Source organism: Bos mutus, chromosome 23, assembly GCF_027580195.1.
Source record: "Bos mutus isolate GX-2022 chromosome 23, NWIPB_WYAK_1.1, whole genome shotgun sequence".
NCBI classification, from domain to species: domain Eukaryota; kingdom Metazoa; phylum Chordata; class Mammalia; order Artiodactyla; family Bovidae; genus Bos; species Bos mutus.
The window spans coordinates 23454641-23477833 of record NC_091639.1 but is presented as its reverse complement, the minus strand read 5'-3'; the positions used below and the strand labels follow the sequence as shown (position 1 = coordinate 23477833).

Genomic DNA, 23193 nt, shown 5'->3' with positions numbered 1-23193 from the left:
CACATTCCATCCCTGGGTGGGGAAGATCCCCTGGAGGAGGAAATGGCAACCCACTCCAGTATTCTTGCCTGGAAAATTCCATGGACAGAGGAGCCTGGAGGTTCATGGGGTCGCAAAGGGTCAGACACGACTTAGGGACTAAATAACAACAGGTTTATCGCTTTATATTTTTTTAATGAATCTGTTAAAATGTTCTGCTTTAATTTCTCATATAGCAAATATTGATATAACTTACATAATAAAAACTCTTTGGGGTATTCAGTAATTTTTGAGTGTAAAGAGGTCTTGAGATTAAAAAATGTTTTCGAAAACTGCTACTCAGTGGATACCTGTGTCTCCTCTGTCTCACTCCCCACCCCGTCTGCTTCTAACTCCTGGTACAGTCTGTCCTGATTCCCCAGGTGCTGACTCTTCTCCCCAGTCTCTTAAGCCCCAGTCTTCCAGACTCTACCCCCGACCCAAATCTTATCCCTGCCTTCCTTCCTAGTCTTTCTGAACCCTACCCCTGCACCAGTGGAAATACATCAGTCCCTCTGGCCTCACCCATGATTAATTATTTCCTCTAATGTAGTAAGCTGGGAGAGATAATTACGGGGTACAGATGTTGAAGCTTGGGGGATCAAAGGGATGGGCAGCTAGGTGGGGTCTGTAGCTGCGTTTGCGGGTTGGTGGGTGGGTGGGGGCTTGCTGAGTCCACACTCAAACACCACTCGCAAAACAGATCTGGGCCAGGGCTGTTTAGGAGAGTAACTTTGAGAGACTTAAATGCACAGAAGGGGAAGACAGACAAACAAAAACAAGGAGATGAAAGAGCAAAGAGCAGCTTGAGACAAGGAGAGGGAGGGAGAGGAGGAGGAGGGAAAGTGACAGACGCTGACAGACACCATTCAAAAGCGACAGACAAGCAAAGAGAAAGCTGCAAGAATAGAGAAGACCCCCAGGGCACAAGGCTCCGGTAGGAGGCAGGGAGGGTGTGAGAGCTTCGGGGCCAGGAACTCCCCTGTTTCAGGCTGTTGAGTCTGGTCCCTGTTCCGCCTCACCCTCAGATTCACTCCCTAGGTGTGTTTGTTTACTGGTCCCTCCCTGTCTCACTCAGATGCTCCAGCTCTAGGATCTCAGGGTGCAGATCACATTCTCCCAGACTCCTGAGCCCCGCCGGGTCCAGACATGGGTACCTCCAGCATCTTCCTCTGCATCCTGTTCCTTGGTGGGCCACTGGGTAAGGGTGAGCTGGAGAGTCCTGGGGACAGGGAGCAGGGTAGGGCGGTGGTGGTGGCAGGGGTTTGTGAAGGAGCCTGAGAGCTAGGGGTAGGGGGTTGAGGGAGAGGGTGCTGACCTATGCCGAGGAGAGAGCTGTAGTGGGTTTGGAAAGAAGAGCTACTGGGAATGGTCTCGGGCCAGCCTGATGAGGTGGAATAAGAAAGATTTCCCTTCAAAGGCATTTGAGAATAATTGTCTCTTCCTTGTGGCATCTTTGACAAGCCTCTGTCTCCCCTGACCCTTACCTCACCTCTTGCTTCTTTGCTGGGCACCTTGGTCAATGTTAATTCTTATTTTCTCATCCGACTCAGCACCATCTGTTTAGTTTCTTCACTGGCACCCCCTCCTGGCTCCAGCCCGGCTTTTGTGTCATTCTCTGTGTTCACCTCTGATTCCCTTGGCTTCTGTTCATATCTGTGTATTTCTCGCATGCTCCCTGTATCCCTCGTGCCTCTCTGCCTTTTCCTTTTCGTGCGTGGTCTCCACTCCCTTCTCTGTCTCTTTTTCTACTTGCGTCTGCTTCTCCCTCCATTTCGCCACCCCCTTTTCCCCACTTTGTGTATCACCTCTGTCTGTGCAGCCCATTCCTGAATCTGGGCTGGGCCTCTCACCTGTCCTGTCTTCCTCCTCCCTGACGGATCTCCACGGACTCCACAGGTCTTGCCGCCTCCCTGGCCCAGAGACAGCTCCGCTGTTACACCTGCAACTTTGTCAAGCCCTGCTACCCTGTTCCCACCAAGTGTCAGGAGGATGAAGTTTGTGGCATCAGTATTGGTACATCAGGTAGGAGGACTCTGGTCTGATGGATGTTCCCTAGGTCTTCCCCACTGCTATCCAATCCTGCCTTTCGTGGGACCCCACGGCCCTTGCCTCCTTCCTGCCCAGCCTCAGCTCTCCCCTCCCCCAACCACCTCTGTCCCATAGAAAAGAGTGAGGTCATCGAGCGGAAGGGCTGCCTCCCAAGGGCCGAGTGCTCCCTGCAGGGCCACACCACCTACTGGTCCCGCTCCTACACTCTTCAACACCACTGCTGCGAGCAGGACCTGTGCAACTTGGCTACCACGCCGCGCCAGCTCCCCAGCCTCCTCCTCATCACCCTGCTTGTCCTCCTGGCCAGCTTCACCTGGGGAGGCCACCAGCCTCCAGTTCAAGACTCCTCCACTGTCACTGCGGCCCTGGCAACACCTACACAGAGATCTTTGGAGATCTGCCCAAGAACCTGACTGTGTACAGAGATCTCAGATCCGTGGGCCCAACACCTTCACAGGCCCCTCCCCAAACCTGATTCCTCCAGGCATTGCTCCAGCCCCTAGCTGCCCAGAGGAACGTTCCCAGAGCCCAGCCCCATAAAGAAGATGTGCCCTAAATCCTTGGTCTTTTCTAGATGCTTGTTTCTGATGCATTCTGTAATCCCCAGCTCTCTGGCAAGGCAGGTGTTTGAAGGAGCTGTGGGTCCCAGGCAAGGGAATGGAAGGAGCATCAAGTGTGATGAGGAAGAGAGTCCTGCTAGGAAAGATTAATTTGGTAGATCAAGAAGGAAGGTTTGGGGAACTATGAAGAGTAAATGTAATAAAAGTGCTATCTGGAAGTTCAGTAACACTGCTGTGTGTGTGTGTGCGTGTACCTGTGCAGGCACGCGTGCTATCTCTAACAGCAAGGTAGAGCTGCTTAGCAGGTTGGGCAGGGGTGCTGGCACCTGAACCATGACTTTCACTTCATCCTCCATCTGTCGTTGGCATCCTCCTTCTTGCCAATATCTTACTTAAGCCACTGCAGCGTAAAGGTTTTTAGGTGATACCTCCAAGAACTCTTTTCTCCAGTGAAGCCCAAGCTTGAGCAGATTTCAAAGGGGCCCTCGTGGTGGTGGGTGAGGGTGTGGCTGAGAGGCCAGCTCCATGCTGCCTGAGACTAGGAGCACCAGCACCCTCTTCCATTCCACAAGCCCAGACTTGTCGTTCACTCATCATCCAACACGCAGGGCCCAGTTACACACCCCACCAGGGAATTCACCCACCCACCGCTGTGGACACTCCCTCTGCCCAGGGAGATAGCTTGTGTGTGACTCGTGGGGCCCCCAGGATGTCAGGGCGATAAGCTGTGCCCTGCTCCGGATGCCACAGGATAAGGAGGGGGAGCGCCTACGATAAGGAGGGAACCGTGGGGTGGCAGCTGGGCAAGGGCACCCCCCGCCCGTCCTGACTCCATCCCCTCCTCTTCCATATGAGGAAGTCTGGCGTCTGATTAGAGGTGCTGATTCTCTCTCAATTTCTTCTTTGTGAGGATGAGATGGCAGTGAGGATCTGGCTTAATTTGGAGGTAAGTCTTCTTTCCATTCTTCTGTCCTTCAATCCTCCTTCTTTATACTTCCAATTTTCCTCTCTCTCTCTCTCTCCATCTCTTCCCTTTTCCTGTGACTTGTGCCTCTTTCCTTCCCTCTTCTTCAGTTTCTACCGTTTGTCCTTCGGTACCCCCATAACTGATTCTCTACTGCTAACTCACTTCAGTCATGTCTGACTCTGTGCGACCCCATAGACGGCAGCCCACCAGGCTCCCCTGTCCCTGGGATTCTCCAGGCAAGAACACTGGAGTGGGGTGCCATTTCCTTCTCCAATGCATGAAAGTGAAAAGTGAAAGTGAAGTTGCTCAGTCGTGTCCGACTGTTAGCGACCCCATGGACTGCAGCCTACCAGGCTCCTCCGTCCATGGGATTTTCCAGGCAAGAGTACTGGAGTGGGGTGCCATTGCCTTCTCCAAACTGATTCTCTACCACTGCTCAAGTCTCTGGATTCCTGTCTCCTTTCTTCCCATCCTCACCTCTCCCCAGCCCCTGCCAGTTACCCCAGGCTCCCCTGAACTCTATGGTACTGCAGGCTCAGGGCCACCCCTCCACTGGCTACAGCGAGACAGGAAACCACACCCTTTCATAAGTGACATCATGGAATAATGCTTCTTCTTTCCTTCAGCCCCCAGCCCCTTAACACACACACATACACTCATATACACACACTCTCACAGACATACACAGCTTGGCTGGAGACCAACCGGACTGTGAAATAGCACTCCAAGCCCCTCCCCCCTTGTCAAGCTTTTTTCGTGAATCCTTCAGGTGCCAGATGGCCAGGGAGTCAGCAGGTCACACTTCCTAGCAGATGTCCTCGAGATCACCTGGTTTTAGGGGCAGGTGGGCTGTCGGTTTTGCAAAGCAGAAAGACAGATAAAGGATACTTCCATCCTCCACATCCTCGGGAACCAGCATCCCATCCCCACCCCAACTTCAGTCTCCTCCGAGATTTAAGCCTCTGCCCCCTAGTAGCTCCTCACCTGAGATGGGCCAAATGGATGTTCTCATAGACCTGGATCTCGGGTTTGAACTGAGGAAACGAAGCATCTGGAGAGAAAAAGCCATATGAAGTGCAGCAGAGAAGTCACCAGGTGACTCAGAGCTATCTTCCTTATCCCACCTTCTCCCCTAGAGAAGAAGGATAGAGAGGTGAGATATGAGTCCACCCTTCTGGGAAGGAGGGACTCACTTCTGTGTTGAGCCCCCTGGGCCCTCTGCCTCCAGAGCATGATGCCAAGGACCACAATGGTGAACCCCTGACCCACTGTGAGCAACAGTGTCAGGATCCAGGCCACATCCCAGTCTGCGGAAGGGGCACAGAGGGCAGGGGAGGCATCTGTGGAGGCTGCAGTTAAGGGCAGGACAAGAGGGATTAGGAGGGAGGCTGGGAGGGGAGTCTGTCCCTTGTGTCCCAAACAGAGGCTTTCCCCCCATAATTTGGTGGGTTTTTCCAAAACAAGACTTCCTTGCCCCCACTATCCACTACCCCACTTAGCCTCTCACCCTGACCTCATGAACCAACATTGATATTGAATGGTGATGCCCCCACAGGCTACACACAGACGGCTAACTTTGGGTTGAACCATCAACCATAACTCTGATTTTTTTCCTCATGCCCTACACAGTAATTCACCCTTTTAAGAAAATAAGAACGTGCCTTCTGTTTATTCATTCTTCCATTCATCTACTCCACAGGCATTCGCTGAGTGCCCCCCACATGCCAGACCCCAGATTAGGTGCTGAGGACGCAAAGGGAAATAAAATCCCATCCCTGCCCTTTGCTTACCAAAATAATGGCCATTTGCTCCTCCCTCCTGCCTTGTGAATGGGTTATTCTACATCCAATAGCATTCTTTCTCTGTATAATGGACTTTTATTGTAAAACAATTATATATTTTTTCTCCTTCTGCCTCCACCATCAATGGGCCATTATAACATCGGTGCATATATCCTTTCTTCAACAAACAACTGCCCCAGCAGTACTTCTTACTTTCTTCCTTTCTGCTAAGGGCTATTCCACAAAAATCATAGATTATCCACCAGAATTCTTCTTCTCCCTGTTGGCTTATGGTCTGTCCGATGAGAAATCTGGCTTAACCAACCCCCTTTTCTGTTATGGATTCAATCGAGAAAAGAAAAATAGCCCTCCTCCTACAGGCAGTGGAGGAAAATAACAGCCAATAACAGATTCCCTAACTAGCAGTAGGGGATGTGTTGGAGGCAAAACTCCCTTCCCTTATTGTCACTCAGTTCACCTGCCAGGCTAAAGCTGATCCCTTTGTTCTGAGGCACAAGGCAGCGGATGATTCCTGGTTTACGTGCCCTGGGCTCAGGAAGCCCCTCCCCAGGACACACCAAGAGCAGGGTAGCCCCATCACCCCAGAAGGACTGCACATCCCCCTTCACAGGACCCTTCCCCTCCTGCCAGGTCACAGAGTCCAGGCTCCGGGCAGGGACCACAGAACACAGGAGGACAGAGCAGGAAGATCCATCTGCAGCCCTCGCAGAGAACTGGGATCCTGGAGGGAGAGAGGGACTGCTCAGTTCTTTGTCTGGACTTCCCTGGCTCCCAGCAGCCCCTGGTCTGCAGGCCCCCCACTCACCTCTGAGCACGGAGACGTCATACACCCTCCAGTTCTGGTACCTGTAGCGCTGACCCAGCACGGCACACCAGTACCGCCCGGCGTCTCCTGCCTTGGACCCTTCCAGCCACAAAGAGTAGTTTCCCAGCAGTGTGAGCCTGGATTCTCTTCTGGGCTTCCCAGGGTCTCGGGAGGGCCTGGCCACTTGGACGTGGGCCACTAAAGCAGTGGAGGAGCCTGCTGCCGGGCTGTGGAACCAGGACAGGAATTCGTCCCCATTCAGGGCAGGTGGTGAAGGACATGGCAGCTCTAGTGCCTCCCCCAAGACCACATAGATGGCCTGGATGCTGTCTGTGGGGAGGGGGCAGTGTGAGACCAGAGACCTCCATCAGGTCAGCGATCCCACCCCTCCACCTCCCACCCCTGGCTTCCTCCCTTCTGGGGTCCCCCAGCACTAGGCCTGACTGTGAGCTCCTTTCTCAAGTGACAGCTACAAAAAGCGAGACGGAGAGAAGAGGATAAGGCTTTCCCCACCTCTCCTCCAGCGAATGCGGGGATCTGAGGGCAGGAGGGCGAAGGCTGGAATAGCCAACAAATGCCCGTATCCCTTCCTTTCACTTTTCCTTTTCTGAATGAGCATTTACGTGTCCGCTCTTATTTTCTAAAGGTGCCTGATCTGGACCCTCATTGACTCTGAATCTTTCCTAATATTAGAGGCAGGGGGAGGTCAACGGGTAGATCTATCTTCGTGAGCCAAACACCTTCCCAGACCCCTAAGGAGAAACAGCAGCAGTCCCTCCCAACCCTGTGGAGAAGTGAAGAATCCCCCTACCCCTTCTCCTTCCTGTTTCAGCCTGGGGAGGCCCACATAGGAACAGAAGGAGGAGAAATAAGACAGCCATGGGGAGAGCTTACCAAGTTCTCTTGTCTGGGACCTGCTATTCCCAGGGAGGAAACAAAGCCCAGATAAAAGCCTATATTCCCTAGTCTGGAGTGACATGGGCCTCTGAGGGGGATGGGAATGCCGGGGAGATAAAGCCCAGCTGAATGTCCACTGGGAAAAAAGTAGCAACCACCTTTCCATGCCAAGAAAGGACCAGTTCAGGCCGCTCCAAGGATAATCTCCTCATGCTTCAGACTCCACATCGGCTGAAGAACTCAGATCAAAGACTCTCTGTGCTAAGAAGCCTGTGCAGGGACTTGCCTGGTGGTCCAGTGGCTGAGACTCCACACTCCCAATGCAGGGGGCCCAGGGTTCTATCCCTGGTCAGGGAACTAGATCCCACCTGCCGCAACGAAAGATCCTGCATGCCACAACTATTCATAAAAAAAATATCCTGCAACTAAGACTCAGTGCAGCCAAATAAATTAATTAATTAAAATAAATTTAAAAAGGACTTCCCTGGTGGTCTAGTGGTTAAGAATCTGCCTGCCAATTCAGGGGACATGGGTTTGACCCCTGGTTTGGTGGCTTAGTTGGTAGCCTGCCTGCAATGTCGGAGACCCAGGTTCAATCCCTGGGTCAGGAAGATCCCCTGGAGCAGGAAATGGCAACGCACTCCAGTATCCTTGTCAGGAAAATCCTGTGGACAAGGCTACAGTCCATGAGATCACAAAGAGTTGGACAGGACTGAGTGAGTAACACTTATACTTTCTGGGAAGGTCCCGCATGCAGTGGGCTAACAGCCCATGGACACAACTACTGAGCCTGTGTTCTGGAGCCCATGCCCCGAAACAAGAGAAGCCTGTGTACTGCAATTAGAGAGTAGCCCCCTCTCACCGCTATTAGAGAAAGCCCTCATGCAGCAACAAAGACCCAGCACGGGCAAAAATAAATAAATAAAAAGAATTTTAATTATAAAAACAAAGAAATACTAAAAAATTAAAAAAAAAAGAGAGAGAGAAAGCAGCAGCCTGTGCAGAAGGGGTCATGGCTGTCCACCTCCCATCAGTCTGAAAGTACATTCCGTGTTCTCGCCTCCAATTCAAGAGACTAGCCATGAGGGAAGAAGCTGAGTCTTCATGTTGGTTTCCAGGGAATCTAGCACAAGTCAGCATACTCAGTCAGAATTCCCTAAATGACTGAGAATGACTTCCTTTGTGGCTGCCTGGCACATTCCAGACTGCTTCTGAGCCCCTGATGAGTATATTAAGTCGTTACTCAAGGAGAATAGCAGGGGCCTAGAGAAATCACTGATTTACCCCTTTGCCCCAGAGAGGATTCTCTTAAGGTAGCTCTTCATATTTCTCTCATAGTGTCTTAATGTGTTATTTATTTTTAAAAGCTATTTTTGAGATTGTTTTTGATGAACTATTTCATACACACCAAATACTACATCTAACATACAACTGTACAATGGCTAAATAAACTGTGGTATATTCACATAACGATAGCAACAAGAATGAACAAGTCACAATGACATACAACAAGGTTGAATCTCACAAACATGGGAGTAAAGTCCGAAACAAAGGGCATGTGCTGTATGATTCCACGTATATAAAGTTTGTTGTTGTTGCTTAGTCACTAAGTGATATTGGACTCTTTTGCGACCCCATGGACTGTAGCTCACCAGGCTCCTCTGTCCATGGGATTTCCCAGGCAAGATTACTGGAGTGGGTTGCCATTTCCTTCTCCAGGGGCTCTTCCTGACCCAGGGCTTCCCTGGTGGCTCAGGTGGTAAAGAGTCTGCCCGCAATGTGGGAGACCCGGGTTCAATCCCTGGGTGGGGAAGATCCTATGGACTGTCATCTACTAGGCTCCTCTGTCCATAGGATTCTCCAGGCAAAATGGAGTGGGTTGCCACACCCTCCTTGAGGGTATCTTCCCCATCCATGTTGCTTAAGTCTCCTGCATTGGCAGGCGGGTTCTTTACCACTAGCGCCACCTGGGAAGCCCAAATGAAGTAAGTCAGAAAGACAAGTACCATATGACATCTCTTACATGACACAAATGAATTTATCTATGAATCAGACTCACAGATATATTTAATTAGTGCACCTTTCTGTATATATGTTTACTACAATGAAAAGCTAAAGGGTTTATATATTATGTAGGTGTAAGGTACAAAGAAAAAAAAAAAACAGTATACCTTTTGAGAAATAGAATATTACCCTTTCAGCCAACGATCCTCTATGCTGTGTAACAGTGTTATACATTTGCTCTTTATCTTTCACATAATTGATCATTGAATTTTATGTTTTTAAATTTTATACTGTGGTGTCATGTTGTATGCAATTATGGTTCTGAGAATTGTTCACGCTTAAGTGCGATAATTCATCCTTTTGTTTTTAACCAGTGTTTCACACATCTTAACGATACTGAATCTTCCTATTCATAACTATGGCGTAGCTATTTATTCAAGCTTTCGTTTACCTCTTTCAGTAAGTTCTGTAATTTGTTCCTAAAATCTTGCATTTCTTTTCTTAGATGTATTCCTAGATATCTTTTTTGTTGCTCTTTTCAAATGCTAATCTTACCCCTTGTTCTCACTGTCGCTCGAGAGTCTGCCGATATTAAGGGGCAGAAAAAAGTGACTTAACCATGTCTCATGATAGTTCTAACTCTCCACGATCAAAACGCCTCCAACTAATTTCTGACTACGGCTGCACCCGTAGCTCCAAATGCAGGAAACCCTGCTCAAGAAGCGCTGAAACTGTCTCAACTCGGCGCGAGGCGGAGCCGGTACGTGCTGACGTCAAGGGCACGCAACACCTTAGCGGCCCTGGGAGGGCGGGGCTGACAGGGGGACCTGCTGCTGGAAGAGCAGCGGCCCGGGCCGGGGCCATGGCGAAGCTGCTGAGCTGCGTCCTAGGCCCCCGGCTCTACAAAATCTACCGGGAAAGGGACTCTGAAAGGGCCCCGTCCAGCGTCCCTGGGACTCCAACTTCAGTCACTAACCCCCACTCCAGCTCCTGGGTGAGTCGATTCTCCCCTGGTTAAAAACATAGTACGGCCCAAACCCCTTTGCGGCCTTTGCTCCCCAGAAGCACCCATTATTGGAAATAGGGGGAGACTGCTTGTCCAGCCAGTTTTCCGCAAAGTCTGTGCTCTTTGTGCTTCCTGGGTTAAAGTCACGCCTGTGGACTGACCGCCTGCTTTACTGCTGTTTGCCAGTGCTTTCTCATTCCGACTGCCACTCCTAGCTTTTTCCTTTCGCGACCCCTCACCCTGCGCTTCGTGGTTCATGCCGTTCCCAGTTGACTCCTAAATCCTGGAAGAGACCCCGCTCGGATTCCGGAGCTGGATGATTTTGCCATCAAACTCTCAATTTCCTCGTACCCCGTGCCTCACCCGGTTCCGTTTATCTCCCCTGGCCTTGAATTTCAAAATGACTTCTGCAACATTTAATATATCCGGTCTCCCCCACCCCACCCCTAGTCTACCTTAGAGACCTCAGGATTATTGTGTTCAAGAAAGCCGGTGAGGTGGTAGGCAGTGCCCCTAAATGCGCTCTTCCTTTTTATCGGTAGTCTCAATTATGTTCATTGTACTCTACAAACTGCCCACCCCCGGCCACATTCTCTTCCTTAATGAATCTGCTCTTCCGATGCTTTTCTTTCCCTTTTAAAGTTGTCATGGTGTCGTTTCTTCCCTAACCCCGATCCCCATCCTCCCACAATCCATTTGAAACTCGGTTGTGGAAAAGGAGCAAAAGTCGGCCAAAGCTGCTTTCACTTTTGCTTCCAGGTCCAGCCCCCTGTGTTTGTTCTCAGGATCTGGAGTGAGAGATCAGGTTATGAGTCAGGGTGGGGAAGAGGGGAAACAGAGACATCCAAGGAGAGATGACTTTGGGGGCTAGGACTAGAGTGTTGAACACACATCAGGCCTTCCAAAAGGGATGGTGGAGGCCTTGTCAAGTAGCAGGGTCCTTAATTCAGCCATCTGTTTTGGCAGGATACGTACTATCAGCCCCGTGCCCTCGAGAAACATGCTGACAGCATCCTGGCACTGGTATGTCTGCCCTGGCATCTGGGACTACCGCATCTTTTCAGACCCAGTTGCCCTCTTGAACCTTCTCCTTCCCATCCTGGGAGAAGGCAGTGCCCCTGGGGGTGGGGGATGCTCTGGGCTCTGCAGCGGGCATCTCCAACACACATACACACAGACAGCTCTCCAGCGTGCATACTTGGTACTCCCCTTTGGCCTATGCACGGCTTTCTCTGGGGCAGCCTGAACCGTGGGGAAACCGTGTTTACGTTCGGGACCATCCGCAGGTGCTGAGTCCTGCAGTCCCCAGTGACCTGTCCTTTCTGGCAACTAACCTCTTTGGCTGCAGAGACAGCTGTTCTCTCTGGCAAGGTTCCTTTGGTGACATTTGTGCATCTCTTAGGGACCGGGCCAGGGACTGTCCTGAGCAGGGCTGATTGAAAAGGCTTGATTACCTTGAGTGGAAAGAGACTGGTCTTTACGTGTGATGAAATTATGTCCAGAGGTGATGAGAGGAAGAGAATAGAAGCTGTGCCTAGTTTTCCCAGCCTCTGTTAACGCTCTGACACACTACCTTTCAGCAAATAATTGAGCACCTACTGTGTGCGTGGTGTCATGCACAGAATAGGTACTTGATGTGATATCCCTCAGGTTATTCACTTTGCTCAGAGCCTGGACCTGGTAATGGCAGACCTGTGTGTATGTGTATTGATTGCTTGTTCCTGTCTCTCTGCTGCAGGCTTCAGTCTTCTGGTCCATCTCTTACTACTCCTCTCCCTTCGCCTTCTTCTACTTGTACAGGAAAGGTCAGTGTGACTTCAAAGGTGGTGGGACAGGAAATGGGCAGATCATTGGCAGCTGAGCCGATTCCCCAATGAGGAAAGGGGACCTGTGATGAGGATGGCTTGGCTTCCCTCTTCCATCAGGCATCTTCTTCCTCTGAGGGCCTGCTGTCCCCCAAAGAGGGTGTAGTGGGGAGGTTGGGACTGAACTTGGAAGAGGGGCTGGGGGACAGTGGGGAAAGCTTTTCACATAATCCTTCTCCCCTCCCAGGTTACTTGAGTTTGTCCAAAGTGGTGCCATTTTCTCACTATGCTGGGACACTGCTTCTACTGTTGGCAGGAGTGGCCTGCCTCCGAGGTAGGTGGAGAGGGAGCCTGGTTTGGATCTGTCCATCATTGGGTAAATATTTATTAAATACCTTCTGCAAATACCTTTTGGTGCTAGGCCCTGAGGGGAAGTAATCAGTGGTCAAGACATGATCCTTTCCTTAAAGGGCTTGGGTCATAAGTATGAACAAATACTTAGCAAAAAGGTTTGCTATTATCTAGAAAAGCTGCATATACCCTCCAACAGCTCCATACATATCCATGTATGTTTGTAATAATCCTAAACTGGACTCTATGACCCCACATAGCAGGATGGATAAATACATTAGAAGGTCGAGTCCTACCACACAACACCAGAGAGCAAGGCACTGAACGAACTGGTTACACTCAGCTACACAGATGAATCTCACAGATGCAACCGGGACCACCAAATAATTTATGCACTATGTTTCCATTTACATAAAGTTCCAAGGATGCATAAATAAGCGGCACAACACTAAAGAGAAACACAGGCCTGACTGTCTTAAAAGTCAAAAGTCGGGAGAGTGATTACCTGGGAAGGGGGAGAGAACAGGCTGGGGAGGACCCCTGGTGGGAGGCAGCTTTGTTCTCTTTCTTGATCCCAGTGATCAGCCCAGGAATGTTTGTACTTTAAACATGTTTGTACTGAATGTATGCTTTATGTAAATACGTTATTATCTCACAGTTTAAAAAATGAAAAGAGATAAGCCAAACCATTGCCCTCTGGGCAGCTACACCTGATGAAAAGCGGGTAAGGGGGATGCCTAAGAAGGGAGTGGTGGGGTCAGGAGCTGGGTGGCTGCCTTTGGGTCCAGTCTGGGGTGAGGACCTTCTACCTGTTCTGCCTCCTGATTTCCAAAGGGCTGAGCTTCCTCCCCAGAGAGGCCCGCCCTGCCTATCTAAAAGTTGCTCCCATTCCTCAGTTTTGTCTTAATTTTCAAATTTTTTTTTTTCCATTAAGGGGAGAAATTAACTACAGAGAAGTCCAAAAAACAAAATATCAGAACTAAAATGCTTGTTTTTTGCGCTTATTGCTTCAAATACCTTTTGTCCATAAAATACAGGATTGGCCAAAAAGTTCATTCAGGTTTTTCTGTAAGAGTGGAAAAGCCTGAACGAATTTTTTTGCCAAACCAGTGCTAAAAGCATTACAGAGTTGGCGTTCCTATTGGAATCTTCCCCAGCCCCAGAAGTAACCATTGTCATCTGGTGTGGGTTTTTCTTTTTCCTGGTTTATATTTGTATACTTTTACAAAATACTGACCTCATTCCATCACATCTAAACTGCTATGAACTGTAAATGCATATCAATTGCAGAGTTTTCAAATATGAAAAAAATAATCTGCATCTCAGAATCTGTGCAAAATGACAAGTATAAACACTAGATAGCATTTGGAGGGGTGCAGTTAACATTTTTAGCACAAATGACATCATTCCCTCCAAATCATTCTTCAGCTCTTTTCATTCTCAGTATTGTATGGGGGGCACTCCCCTTGATGATACATAGCATTCTAGTTTCTTCTGCTTTTATTTTCTTTATAGGCTTTATCCCTCTCTTCATTTTTCTTATTTACTCATTTACTGTCTCTCTCCAGCCCCACCCTGCTCCCAACCAAAATGCCACCTCTCTGAGCACCAGGACCTGCATGTCTGGTTTCCCGCTGCCTCTCCCCTGTCTGTCCCATGTCTGACACCTGTCGGGTCAGGAGAGGCCGAGAAGTCAGTTGAGACTCCCCAGCAGCGAAGAGAGAGCAGATAGGATCAACGAGGGGCTGAGCAAAGAGAAAAAAGAGCTCAGTGTTGAGAATGGCCTTGGATTCAGGGAGGGAAGGGGAAGGGAGGCAGGGGAGAAATTGAAAGGAGGCAAAGATGGCCCCAGGAGACAGGAGAAAGGAATTTGGACAGACAGGAAGAGTGCTGAGAGGCACAGTTAAAAGAGAATGAAGACAGAGGAAGGGAACTTGGATGTAATGAGGAAGTAATCATGGGATAAGAACTGTGAAGCCAGATGCACGGAGTTAGAATTTGCAGGAAGGAGACAGAAAGGTAGCACTGGAGAAGGGTAGAGGGACAAGGAGAAAAGCCCAGTGGCAGCAAGGGTAAAGCCTGAGGGCAAGTGACAAGTGTTTTAAGACTGGGAAGAATGAACTTCCTGAAGGGTGGAAGGTCCATAGTCTAGGAAGAAACCAACTGGAGAAGTTAGGGAGGGGAAGAATGCCAATGGCTGGAATATGGAGGAAGGGAGTCGTCTCAGGTCACCTGTTTCCCCAGATCCAGGGCCCTCTGTTCTTCTCTCGTTTCTCTTTGCCCATCTCTGATTCTCTTCCTGAAACCCTCCCATCTTGCTTCCCAGTTTTCCTGATATGGTTTCCTATCTTCTCTCCACCAGGCATTGGCCGCTGGACCAACCCCCAGTACCGGCAGTTCATCACCATTTTAGAGGCAACACATAGGAACCACTCCGCAGAAAACAAGGTGAGAGGCTCCGCCGTCTCCCCAGTCACCGGCCAGCTTCTCCCAAGCAGGCAGATGGGTCTCCCCAGCCGCCATGCTGGGTGTTTGCTTGCACGTGGCTGGACCCCTTCTCCCCTCCACAAGTAAACTGTCCGCCGGAGGAAATTTCCCTCCCCACTTCTGATGGAATATTCCACCAGCACAATCCTCTACCCTCCATCTGCAGAATTGTCTAGACGTGGAAACATTCCACAGCATTTCCTAGAAGGGGCTTTCCTCTCTATCACAACAGCTTGTTCTCCCAAATGTTTGTTTATTTTTTGTGTGCACTGAACACTGTACTAGTTTTTGTTCAGGGATGGGACAAGACAGACAGGTATGTCCATCCTTGTGCTCAAGAGCACACCATGGAGCTGGGAGCGAGAAAGGCTAGGGCAGAGTGTCCTTGGAGTTGCGCCAGCCCAGCCAGTGCTGGCATGTAATTATCTTTGAGAAGGGGCTTCAGGGCCCTATAAAGCTCTTTCCTGTTACAAAGAGGTCTCTGGGTCAAACAGCTCTGACCACCATTGTCAGATTACTGGTTGCTCCACACCACCACTTACGGAGCTTTGTAAGGATGCTCCACCACACATTATGCATACACCCCTTCTAATCCTCACAACCATAGTGTGAGGTGGCATTATTACCCTTCTTTATACGTCTGAGAGACAAAGAGAGGTTACAAGACCCAGGCAGAGTCACCGAGCAAGGAAGTGACTCAGGCTGTGTTTGGGTCCAGGCCTGAACAGAGCTCGCCTGAAATTTGCTTCCCTGCATTTTGTTTTGTTTCACCATTTACATTTTTGTAGAATGTTGCTATTGCTCTCTCTCAGTCCAGTTATTTTTGAAAATGTCAAAAAAAAAAAAAACAGTCTGTGACAGAAAATAAAAAAACTATTCTCAAAATAGAGTGCTGGGAGCTCTGGGGGCGGGGGAGGGAATACAGCAGAGTGGAAGGAATACAGCGCAGCTCCCGCTGCCCTCAAAAAGCACGTGGACTGATTGGTGGAGGGAATGGAGGCACAGAGGGTCTGGGTGACCCGTGGCTGCAGGAACTGAGAGAAGGGAGGTGGCCAGGAAGATGGAAGATGAAAGTCAGAGAGAGCTTGGTTCAGATGGTGGCCCGGGTGCAGAGGGGCTCCTGTGTGTACGACTTCCCTCTTTCCCCCTCACCCAGTCTTGGGACAGATGTTTCAGTCCTTCAAGTCAGCATTGTGTGAAGGACCCAGGTGGGGAAGGGAGCAATGACCAATGAACAGGCCCCCTGCCTTCTCCCTCAGAAGCACCAGCCCCTCCAGCCACTCCTGCTGGGGGTGAGTCAGCCTTAGATTTTAGAAAAGTGAAGAGTCTTTGGCTCCTCTTCTGGAGGAGGGCAGACAGGCCAGTCTTGATACCTTAATAGGGCATCCTCTCTTTCCTGATTTTGCTGGTCCTGGCAGAACTTTCCATCTGCCAACCAGAGGGTGCTGACCTCTGCATGTCCCCCCCATGATGTTTGGGGGCCAGTCCTCTGGGTGGTGGGAGTGTCCAGGGCGGGTAGGTGGGCCTCCCCCCTCCAACTCCCCTTATCATCCCACATATCTCTCTGCCCACCACAGAGGCAGCTTGCCAACTACAACTTTGACTTCAGGAGCTGGCCAGTCGACTTCCACTGGGAAGAACCCAGCAGCCGGTGAGGCCCCAGTTCTTTCGCTGCCTCCCTGTTCTGACCTGTCCCCCACCTCCAGCCCCTCCTGGGGTCCAGTGCTTGCCTTCCAGCGCCATCTCCTCACTCCTAGACCCCAGCATCCTACGGACCTCAGACGTCCAGCTTGCTGCTCCTCACCCCATGCTCCCCTGCATCTTTCCGTTCCTCAGGAAGGAGTCCCGGGGGGGCCCTTCCCGCCGGGGTGTGGCCCTGCTCCGCCCAGAGCCCCTGCACCGGGGGACGGCTGACACCTTCCTTAACCGAGTCAAGAAGCTGCCTTGTCAGATCACCAGGTAGGAAGACAGGGAGGAGGCGAGCTGAGGTGGAGGGAACATGGGGTGCAGCTCCAGGACAGGGTGCTCCACTGGAGGATGACTGTCATTTATTAGGCCTGGTGCCATGGCTATCGCATTGTGTGTGTGTGAAAAACAAGAGGTTCAGAGAGCTCCACAGCCTCCCAGGTGGTACCTGAAGAGCTGGGATATTAACACAGTTGTGTCTGACACAACAGCTCTTCAGCGAGACTGAGGGGGAAGGATGAGGTTGTGGGTGGGGAGGGGACGCACAGCCTTGGCTGCTGCAGGGTCTTTTGGCGGCTGCGGCCCTAGCCTGGTCCTGCTGCTCCTTGGTTTTTCCACTGTGAGGCAGTTCCAGCCTCTACATCTTTGAACAGCCTGCCTCATAGAGTTGGTGAGATTTAACATACTCTGAAGGGCTTCCTCCTTGCCTGGATGCCCGAGAGCACGAGGTAAAGCCCAAGTAACCACAGTGACCACCTGGATCTTCCAGTGGCCAGGCCACTGTGGGAGTTTTCTGTTGCTGGGGGCTAGGAGGCAGGTTGGAAGATACCAAGGAAGGGGGTGGACTCGGTGGTGGGTTTTGGACTGCGTGCTGATTGATCAGAGGGAAGAGCCAAGTTTGAGATGTTGAGGGGGTCTGCTGGACAAGTTTGTAGAGTTTTCTGGGGACAGACCCTCCTTTGGGATTGACTGGACATGGTTAACTATCTTTTTAAGGAGTGGCACCTGCCACATCTGATGTGTCTAAATTAGTGCATTTGTTCAAGAAATATTTATTAAGCCCAGAGTACCCTATGCTAGGCTCTTGGCACCTACTACATGGTAGATAACCAGGCGTATCGTAATAAACAGTATTATTTACTTGGGGACTTTTAATAAATACATTAACAGAATCATAATTGTTAATTACTTTGCTTTTACTTGTTGTATATACAAAGTGTTATCTCATAAAACTTTCAAGATTAATATATGCATATGTGTGTCCTAGACCACGATATAAATTATCTTTAAAAGGTTGCAGTAAAAATAGTTAGAGAAGGGAGTTCTCTGCCAGTCCAGTGGTTAGGACTCCACACTTTCTCTGCTGAGGACATGGGTTCAGTCTCTGGTCAGGGAAGGAAGATCCCGCAAAACACATGGCACAGCCAAAAACCAAAAACCAAACAAAAGATGTTTGAAAAAATTGGTACGTATATTGGTTCATTAAGTCCTAGAAAAGGAAAAACGAAACTGTGAGGGTCAGAGGTGAAGCAGACCACAGTCTGAGTGCTAGGGCTGGGATGGTCCCTGGACTCCCCTGTTTGAGGTTCATTAACCCCGTGTTCCCCACAGCTACCTGGTAGCACACACCCTGGGGCGCCGGATGCTGTATCCGGGCTCTGTGTACCTGCTCCAGAAGGCCCTCATGCCTGTGCTGCTGCAGGGCCAGGCCCGACTGGTGGAAGAGGTAAGGCCCCCTTACCCATCAACCACCCACCCCCACAGCCTTTCTCCCCCCACCCATGAATGTGGCCTCCTGCCCTTCCAACTTGGCCAATGCATCCTCTCTGCTCAGTGTCATGGGCGCCGGGCAAAGCTGCTGGCCTGCGATGGCAATGAAATTGACACCATGTTTGTGGACCGACGAGGGACAGCTGAGCCCCAGGGACAGAAGCTGGTGAGTGGGCACAGGGAGCCCAAAGGTAGAGTGTGGGGAGGGCAGTGGAAGTGCTGGGGTCTGCTGCAGCCCTGAGGAAGCCCAGTGGGGATCATCCCAGCTCCCACCTCCTCCCTACCAACCTCTTGGTGTAGGAAATCCCTGTAAGAGAGAAATGGATGAAGGAGTTGACATGCAGGGACCAAAAAGACATCATCATAATAGTTGCCTCTGGATGCTTACCACATGCAGGGCCCCCAGAGGCTGCCCTCCCTGCCAGTAGGGGGATTTTCAGTCCCAACTGGGCTTCTTCCTGCTCCCTTTCTAGGTGATCTGCTGTGAGGGGAACGCAGGCTTCTATGAGGTGGGCTGCGTCTCCACACCTCTGGAAGGTAGGCCCATGGCTCAGCCCTCTTATCTCCGCCCCTTGGGATGGAATGTCCCCACCTCCCCACATGGATAGGACCTCCCAGGGCCTAACCACCTTCTCGAGTGAGGTTTGAGACCCTTGCCTTCGGGAAAAGCCTATTACCCATTTGCTTTGCTAACCTTACATCCCTCCCCTTGGGCTGTGTCCCTTACCCTATTATGCTCTTGGTTCTGTTCCCATGCCTCAATAGTCACATCTCTGTCCCTTCTGCTGCATCAGAACCTTTTTGTCATCTTCCCATTCTGGGAAGGCTTGGAGTTATTTGCTTCTGTGTTGGGTGTTAAGAGTTCCAGTGTCCTTCTGCTCCTTCCCCCAGAGCTAGGAGCAGAGAGTGGCCAGAGGTCATAGGCCATGAGGTCCCAGCCCTTTCTCCCTCTGTGTTACAGCTGGATATTCAGTCCTGGGCTGGAATCATCCAGGCTTTGCTGGAAGCACGGTGAGGCCTTCTTTAAATTCTTTTTCCTGAATTATAGCCTGTCTCCCTGTGGTCAGTCACTGGAGTCAGGGAAAGGGGTCTATATTTCTGTAGGACCTCCCACTCACCTGTGACCTGGGTGCCAAGGGTGGGGAGCTGCAAGCCTCCTCCTCTTACACTGGGGGTTTGGCAGGAGGGGAGATAGTGGATCTTGTTATAAATGACTGGTTTCTAGAGAGAACAGCCCCTCTCTTGGCCCTATTATTTATTTATTTTTAATGCCACTGACAGGAGTCTATTCCATTAAGTAAGATGATAGCTCTCTGAATTGTCTGTTCAGAGCTGCAGTTCCATCTTCACTGTCTATTGCAGTGTAGCTGCAGGAAGGGTCCATGCTGGGAGGGGGGTGGTGGGCAGGTGGTCTTTTGTGCTGACCCTTTGCCCTTCTTCCTGCAGGGGGTGCCGTTCCCACAGAATGAGGCCAACGCCATGGATGTGGTGGTCCAGTTTGCCATCCACCGCCTGGGCTTTCAGCCCGAGGATATCATCCTCTATGCCTGGTCCATCGGTGGCTTCACTGGTACCCACCTCCTTCCTACCCTGCTACTGTAGGCACACTCAGGCCATCTCTCTGTCTCCCCGGGAGTGGGGTGGAGGAGAAAATAGGTGGGCTCTCTGAGTGGGTCTGGAAGAAGCTATCATATTTGAGTACACTTCACATTTCCTTCCACCCTTGTGCCCTATAATTAAAAGTAGAACCTGGGGAGATCAAGGAGTAAATGTTGCCTCTGGTATTGTCTTCAGTGCGCTTCATTGTTCTCTTTGGACAGTGCCCTGGCCAAGTGAAGCGAGGGGTTAGGGCGAGACCTGGGGCTAACTTAGTAGGCAGGATGGGGTGGGCCTGTAGGGTCAGGGGGATGAGGGTAGGGGTAGGGGTGGGCAGGAGCCCCTTGGTCCTCACCCTTTCTTTCCTTTCCTGGTACCAGCTACGTGGGCCGCCATGTCCTACCCGGACATTAGTGCCGTGATCCTGGATGCCTCCTTTGATGACCTGGTGCCCTTGGCATTGAAAGTCATGCCAGACAGCTGGAGTAAGTGCAGCATCCAGGTCTGCCCTTGAGGGAAGAGGTGGGCTGGACCCGGGAGACGTTCTCACTGGAGATGGTTCCCCTCTGTGTGGGTGGGGAGTAGACCACCACATTGTTGAGAAGCAGGGGGACTCCCCTGTCTGGGAACCTCCGTTTTCTCTTCTCCATGGACAGTGGGGACCTTTGTGTTGGGCAGGGGCTTGTGTCTGCTGTCCTTTCACGTTTATCTCACGTTAGGGGGCCTGGTGACCAGGACTGTGAGGCAGCATCTCAATCTAAACAATGCAGAGCAGCTGTGCAGGTGAGGGCTGGCCAGTGTCTAGCATCCGACACCCTTCCCCCACCTCATCCCCTGTAGAGATGCTGCTGGGTGTTCAAATGCTGAAATTAGCACCAAAGTACAAGCATAAGCCACTGCCCCCATGTCCCGTGAGGGACCCTCCCACCACCCCGAATCCCTCCCAGCTTCCCTGGAACCCTGGACCTTCTCATGATCTGGCAGCTAGTTGGTTCATGCCTGGCACAGCAGGGATCTCCCAGCAAAGCCTGAAAAAAAGTACAGCTAGTGCTGGGGTGAGGCAGTCAGTTTCACCTGTCCCTGTTCTGAGGTCTCCCTCCCCACTGTGCTGTCCTCTGAAGGTACCAGGGCCCTGTGCTGCTGATCCGCAGAACCAGAGATGAGATCATCACCACCACGTGAGTGCCTGGGAACTTCTGCCCTCCCGGATCCCAGAGACAGCCAGGAAGTTGCCCCCCACCCCAAAGAATGCCCGCCAGAAACCCAGGTATCCAGACCCTTCCTCCCCAACCTCCAGTCCCTCCAGTGTCCATTCTTCTCCCCCCAGGGTTCCTGAGGACATCATGTCGAACCGAGGCAATGACCTCCTGCTGAAATTCCTGCAGCATCGGTGAGAACCAGGGTGTGTGCGCGCGCACATACATGTTTGTACTGACAGTGCAGGGAGGGGGGCAGTTCGGGGATGAGGAATGAAGAGGACTGGGTCCTGACCTTTTGTCCCGGTGCTCCTCCATAGGTATCCCCGGGTGATGGCGGAGGAGGGTCTTCGAGTGGTGAGGCAGTGGCTGGAGGCCTCCTCACAGCTGGAGGAAGGTGAAAGGGGATCTGCTGAGGGCTTTGGTTGGGGGCCTGGCAAGACCAGGATGCTGATGGGCACTCGTCTCTCTCCATGACCAGCCTCGATTTACAGCCGGTGGGAGGTGGAGGAGGACTGGTGCCTGTCCGTCCTCCGCTCCTACCAGGCAGAACATGGGCCTGAATTCCCCTGGAGCGTGGGTAAGGAGTGCTGGGGCAGAAGGGGTTGGGAAGAGCCCGGGAAGGGGGTGAATACCCAGATGGGTGGCCCATGTTTGAGCACCTTCTCTCTGCAGGGGAGGACATGAGTGCAGATGGAAGACGGCAGCTGGCTTTGTTTCTGGTGAGCTAAGGCGTGGGAAGCAGGAAGAGGGTGCCTGGATGGCCAGGGGCACAGGTGGGGCTTGGGGACGGGGGTACCCTGTAAGCATTGGAAGGAGCAGCTTCTTTAAAGTGGGTAGTTGGTTCAGAAGGTGTCTGTGCTCTGCACCCCACCTGTCCCACCTTCTCCCCTCAGGCTCAGAAGCATCTGAATAACTTCGAAGCCACACACTGCACCCCACTCCCAGCCCAGAACTTCCAGATGCCCTGGCACCTCTAGGGACCACACTGGGACTCATTCTGGAGGAATGGATGGACGGAGACATGAGGAAGGACCCTGTTTGTGATTCTCTGTGTTTATTTTGCTGTTTATAGTTTCTGGCAAGCAGGGGGACCACCCCCCCTTCTCACCGTTCTCTTGCACGTTTCCCCTCATCCATCCGGCAGTACCTAACCTTCCCAACACACACCCTGCATTAAATGAATGAATTATTCCTAATAATTAATAAAAGTATTTTTTCTACCGGCTGGCTAATTTTGTGACTTCCCAGCTATCCAGGAAGCCAGGGTTGGGAGTGCGGAACAGTTGAAGCTCCAAATGACTGGGCTTTGAGAAACCCCACTTCAGGCAGCCAATTTAACCCTTACCATCTCTGCTGTTGCCCCAGGCAATCAGCCCCCAACCTGAGTTGTCCTTGTCCAGTGGGTCCCCCACTCTTGCCTTTCCCTGGCATGCCTAGTACCATCACCACTGTGCAGCCTCCCTGGTACCTACCTAGGTCTTCCTACATACAACCACCCCAGGAGACCACGGTTGCCTCCAATGCTCACAGTTCATGAGCTCTGTTGTTTACAAAGTACTTCCTAGCACCTGACTTAGACCTATGCAGCAATTCTACCGATTTCTAGGTCCAGCCTGCATGGTTCCAGCATCAGTACCTCCAGTTTTTATTGCTTAGTTCTTGCTCTTTCCATGGGGAGTGAGGAATGGCTTGTTCCCCATGTTGAATGCAGCAAACCCTGCATAGCCTCCTCACCATGTCAAGTCTCTCTCTTCACACCCTCTTTGCAATTCAACAAACACAGGCCCTGCCAGGGACTGAGGACAAGGTGCCAAGGACTCAGGTCTTCCCAGAGCCATACTTCACTTTATTGGACAGCTGTTAGAATATTCCTGGTTTGAACCAGGAAACACTATCGGTTCCCTGTAGTGTTAGTCACTCAATCATGTCTGACTCTTTGCCACCCCGTGGACTGTAGCCCACCAGGCTCCTCTGTCCATGGGGTTCTCCAGGCAAGAATACTGGAGGGGGTTGCCATTTCTTCCATTCTATTTCCATTCCTTGGACGTTGTGGAACAGAATGAGTCCCTCTCCCACCCATCATTTGTTGCCTGGCCACCTTCTTCCCTTGGAAACCTCTTTTCCAGATGAAATACTCCTAGGTTTACCACTCTGGGCCCACCATTTTGAACAAGATACTTAAGGTGAG

At 51.2% G+C, this 23193-nt stretch overlaps 3 protein-coding genes and 1 long non-coding RNA gene across 4 annotated transcripts; 2 read left to right on the top strand and 2 right to left on the bottom strand.

The window, feature by feature from the left end:
• Positions 1–542: 542 nt before the first annotated feature.
• On the top strand, positions 543–3174 carry LOC102282662 (lymphocyte antigen 6G6e-like). The gene is made up of 4 exons (XM_005904197.3): positions 543–955; positions 1097–1219; positions 1918–2043; positions 2185–3174. Exons 2-4 carry the CDS (start codon positions 1168–1170, stop codon positions 2481–2483), a joined length of 477 nt encoding a protein of 158 aa, XP_005904259.2. The 5' UTR covers positions 543–955; positions 1097–1167; the 3' UTR covers positions 2484–3174.
• Positions 3175–4577: 1403 nt separating this feature from the next.
• LY6G6F (lymphocyte antigen 6 family member G6F) lies at positions 4578–9969 on the bottom strand. The gene is made up of 5 exons (XM_070360962.1): positions 9870–9969; positions 6678–6741; positions 5857–6566; positions 4791–4946; positions 4578–4648 (listed from the first exon to the last, which is right to left on the bottom strand). Exons 1-5 carry the CDS (start codon positions 9967–9969, stop codon positions 4578–4580), a joined length of 1101 nt encoding a protein of 366 aa, XP_070217063.1.
• Positions 9898–22225, top strand: ABHD16A (abhydrolase domain containing 16A, phospholipase). Its single transcript, XM_005904195.3, has 20 exons — positions 9898–10099; positions 11078–11134; positions 11850–11916; positions 12164–12250; positions 14630–14715; positions 16332–16405; positions 16591–16713; positions 18052–18166; positions 18275–18376; positions 18684–18747; positions 19172–19221; positions 19657–19780; positions 20187–20291; positions 20526–20589; positions 20928–20984; positions 21134–21196; positions 21323–21399; positions 21484–21582; positions 21678–21724; positions 21899–22225. Exons 1-20 carry the CDS (start codon positions 9968–9970, stop codon positions 21980–21982), a joined length of 1677 nt encoding a protein of 558 aa, XP_005904257.2. The 5' UTR covers positions 9898–9967; the 3' UTR covers positions 21983–22225.
• Positions 17801–21388, bottom strand: LOC138984898 (uncharacterized). Its single transcript, XR_011462141.1, has 3 exons — positions 21298–21388; positions 20773–20834; positions 17801–17929 (listed from the first exon to the last, which is right to left on the bottom strand). It is a non-coding gene; the product is annotated as an uncharacterized lncRNA (long non-coding RNA).
• Positions 22226–23193: the final 968 nt, after the last annotated feature.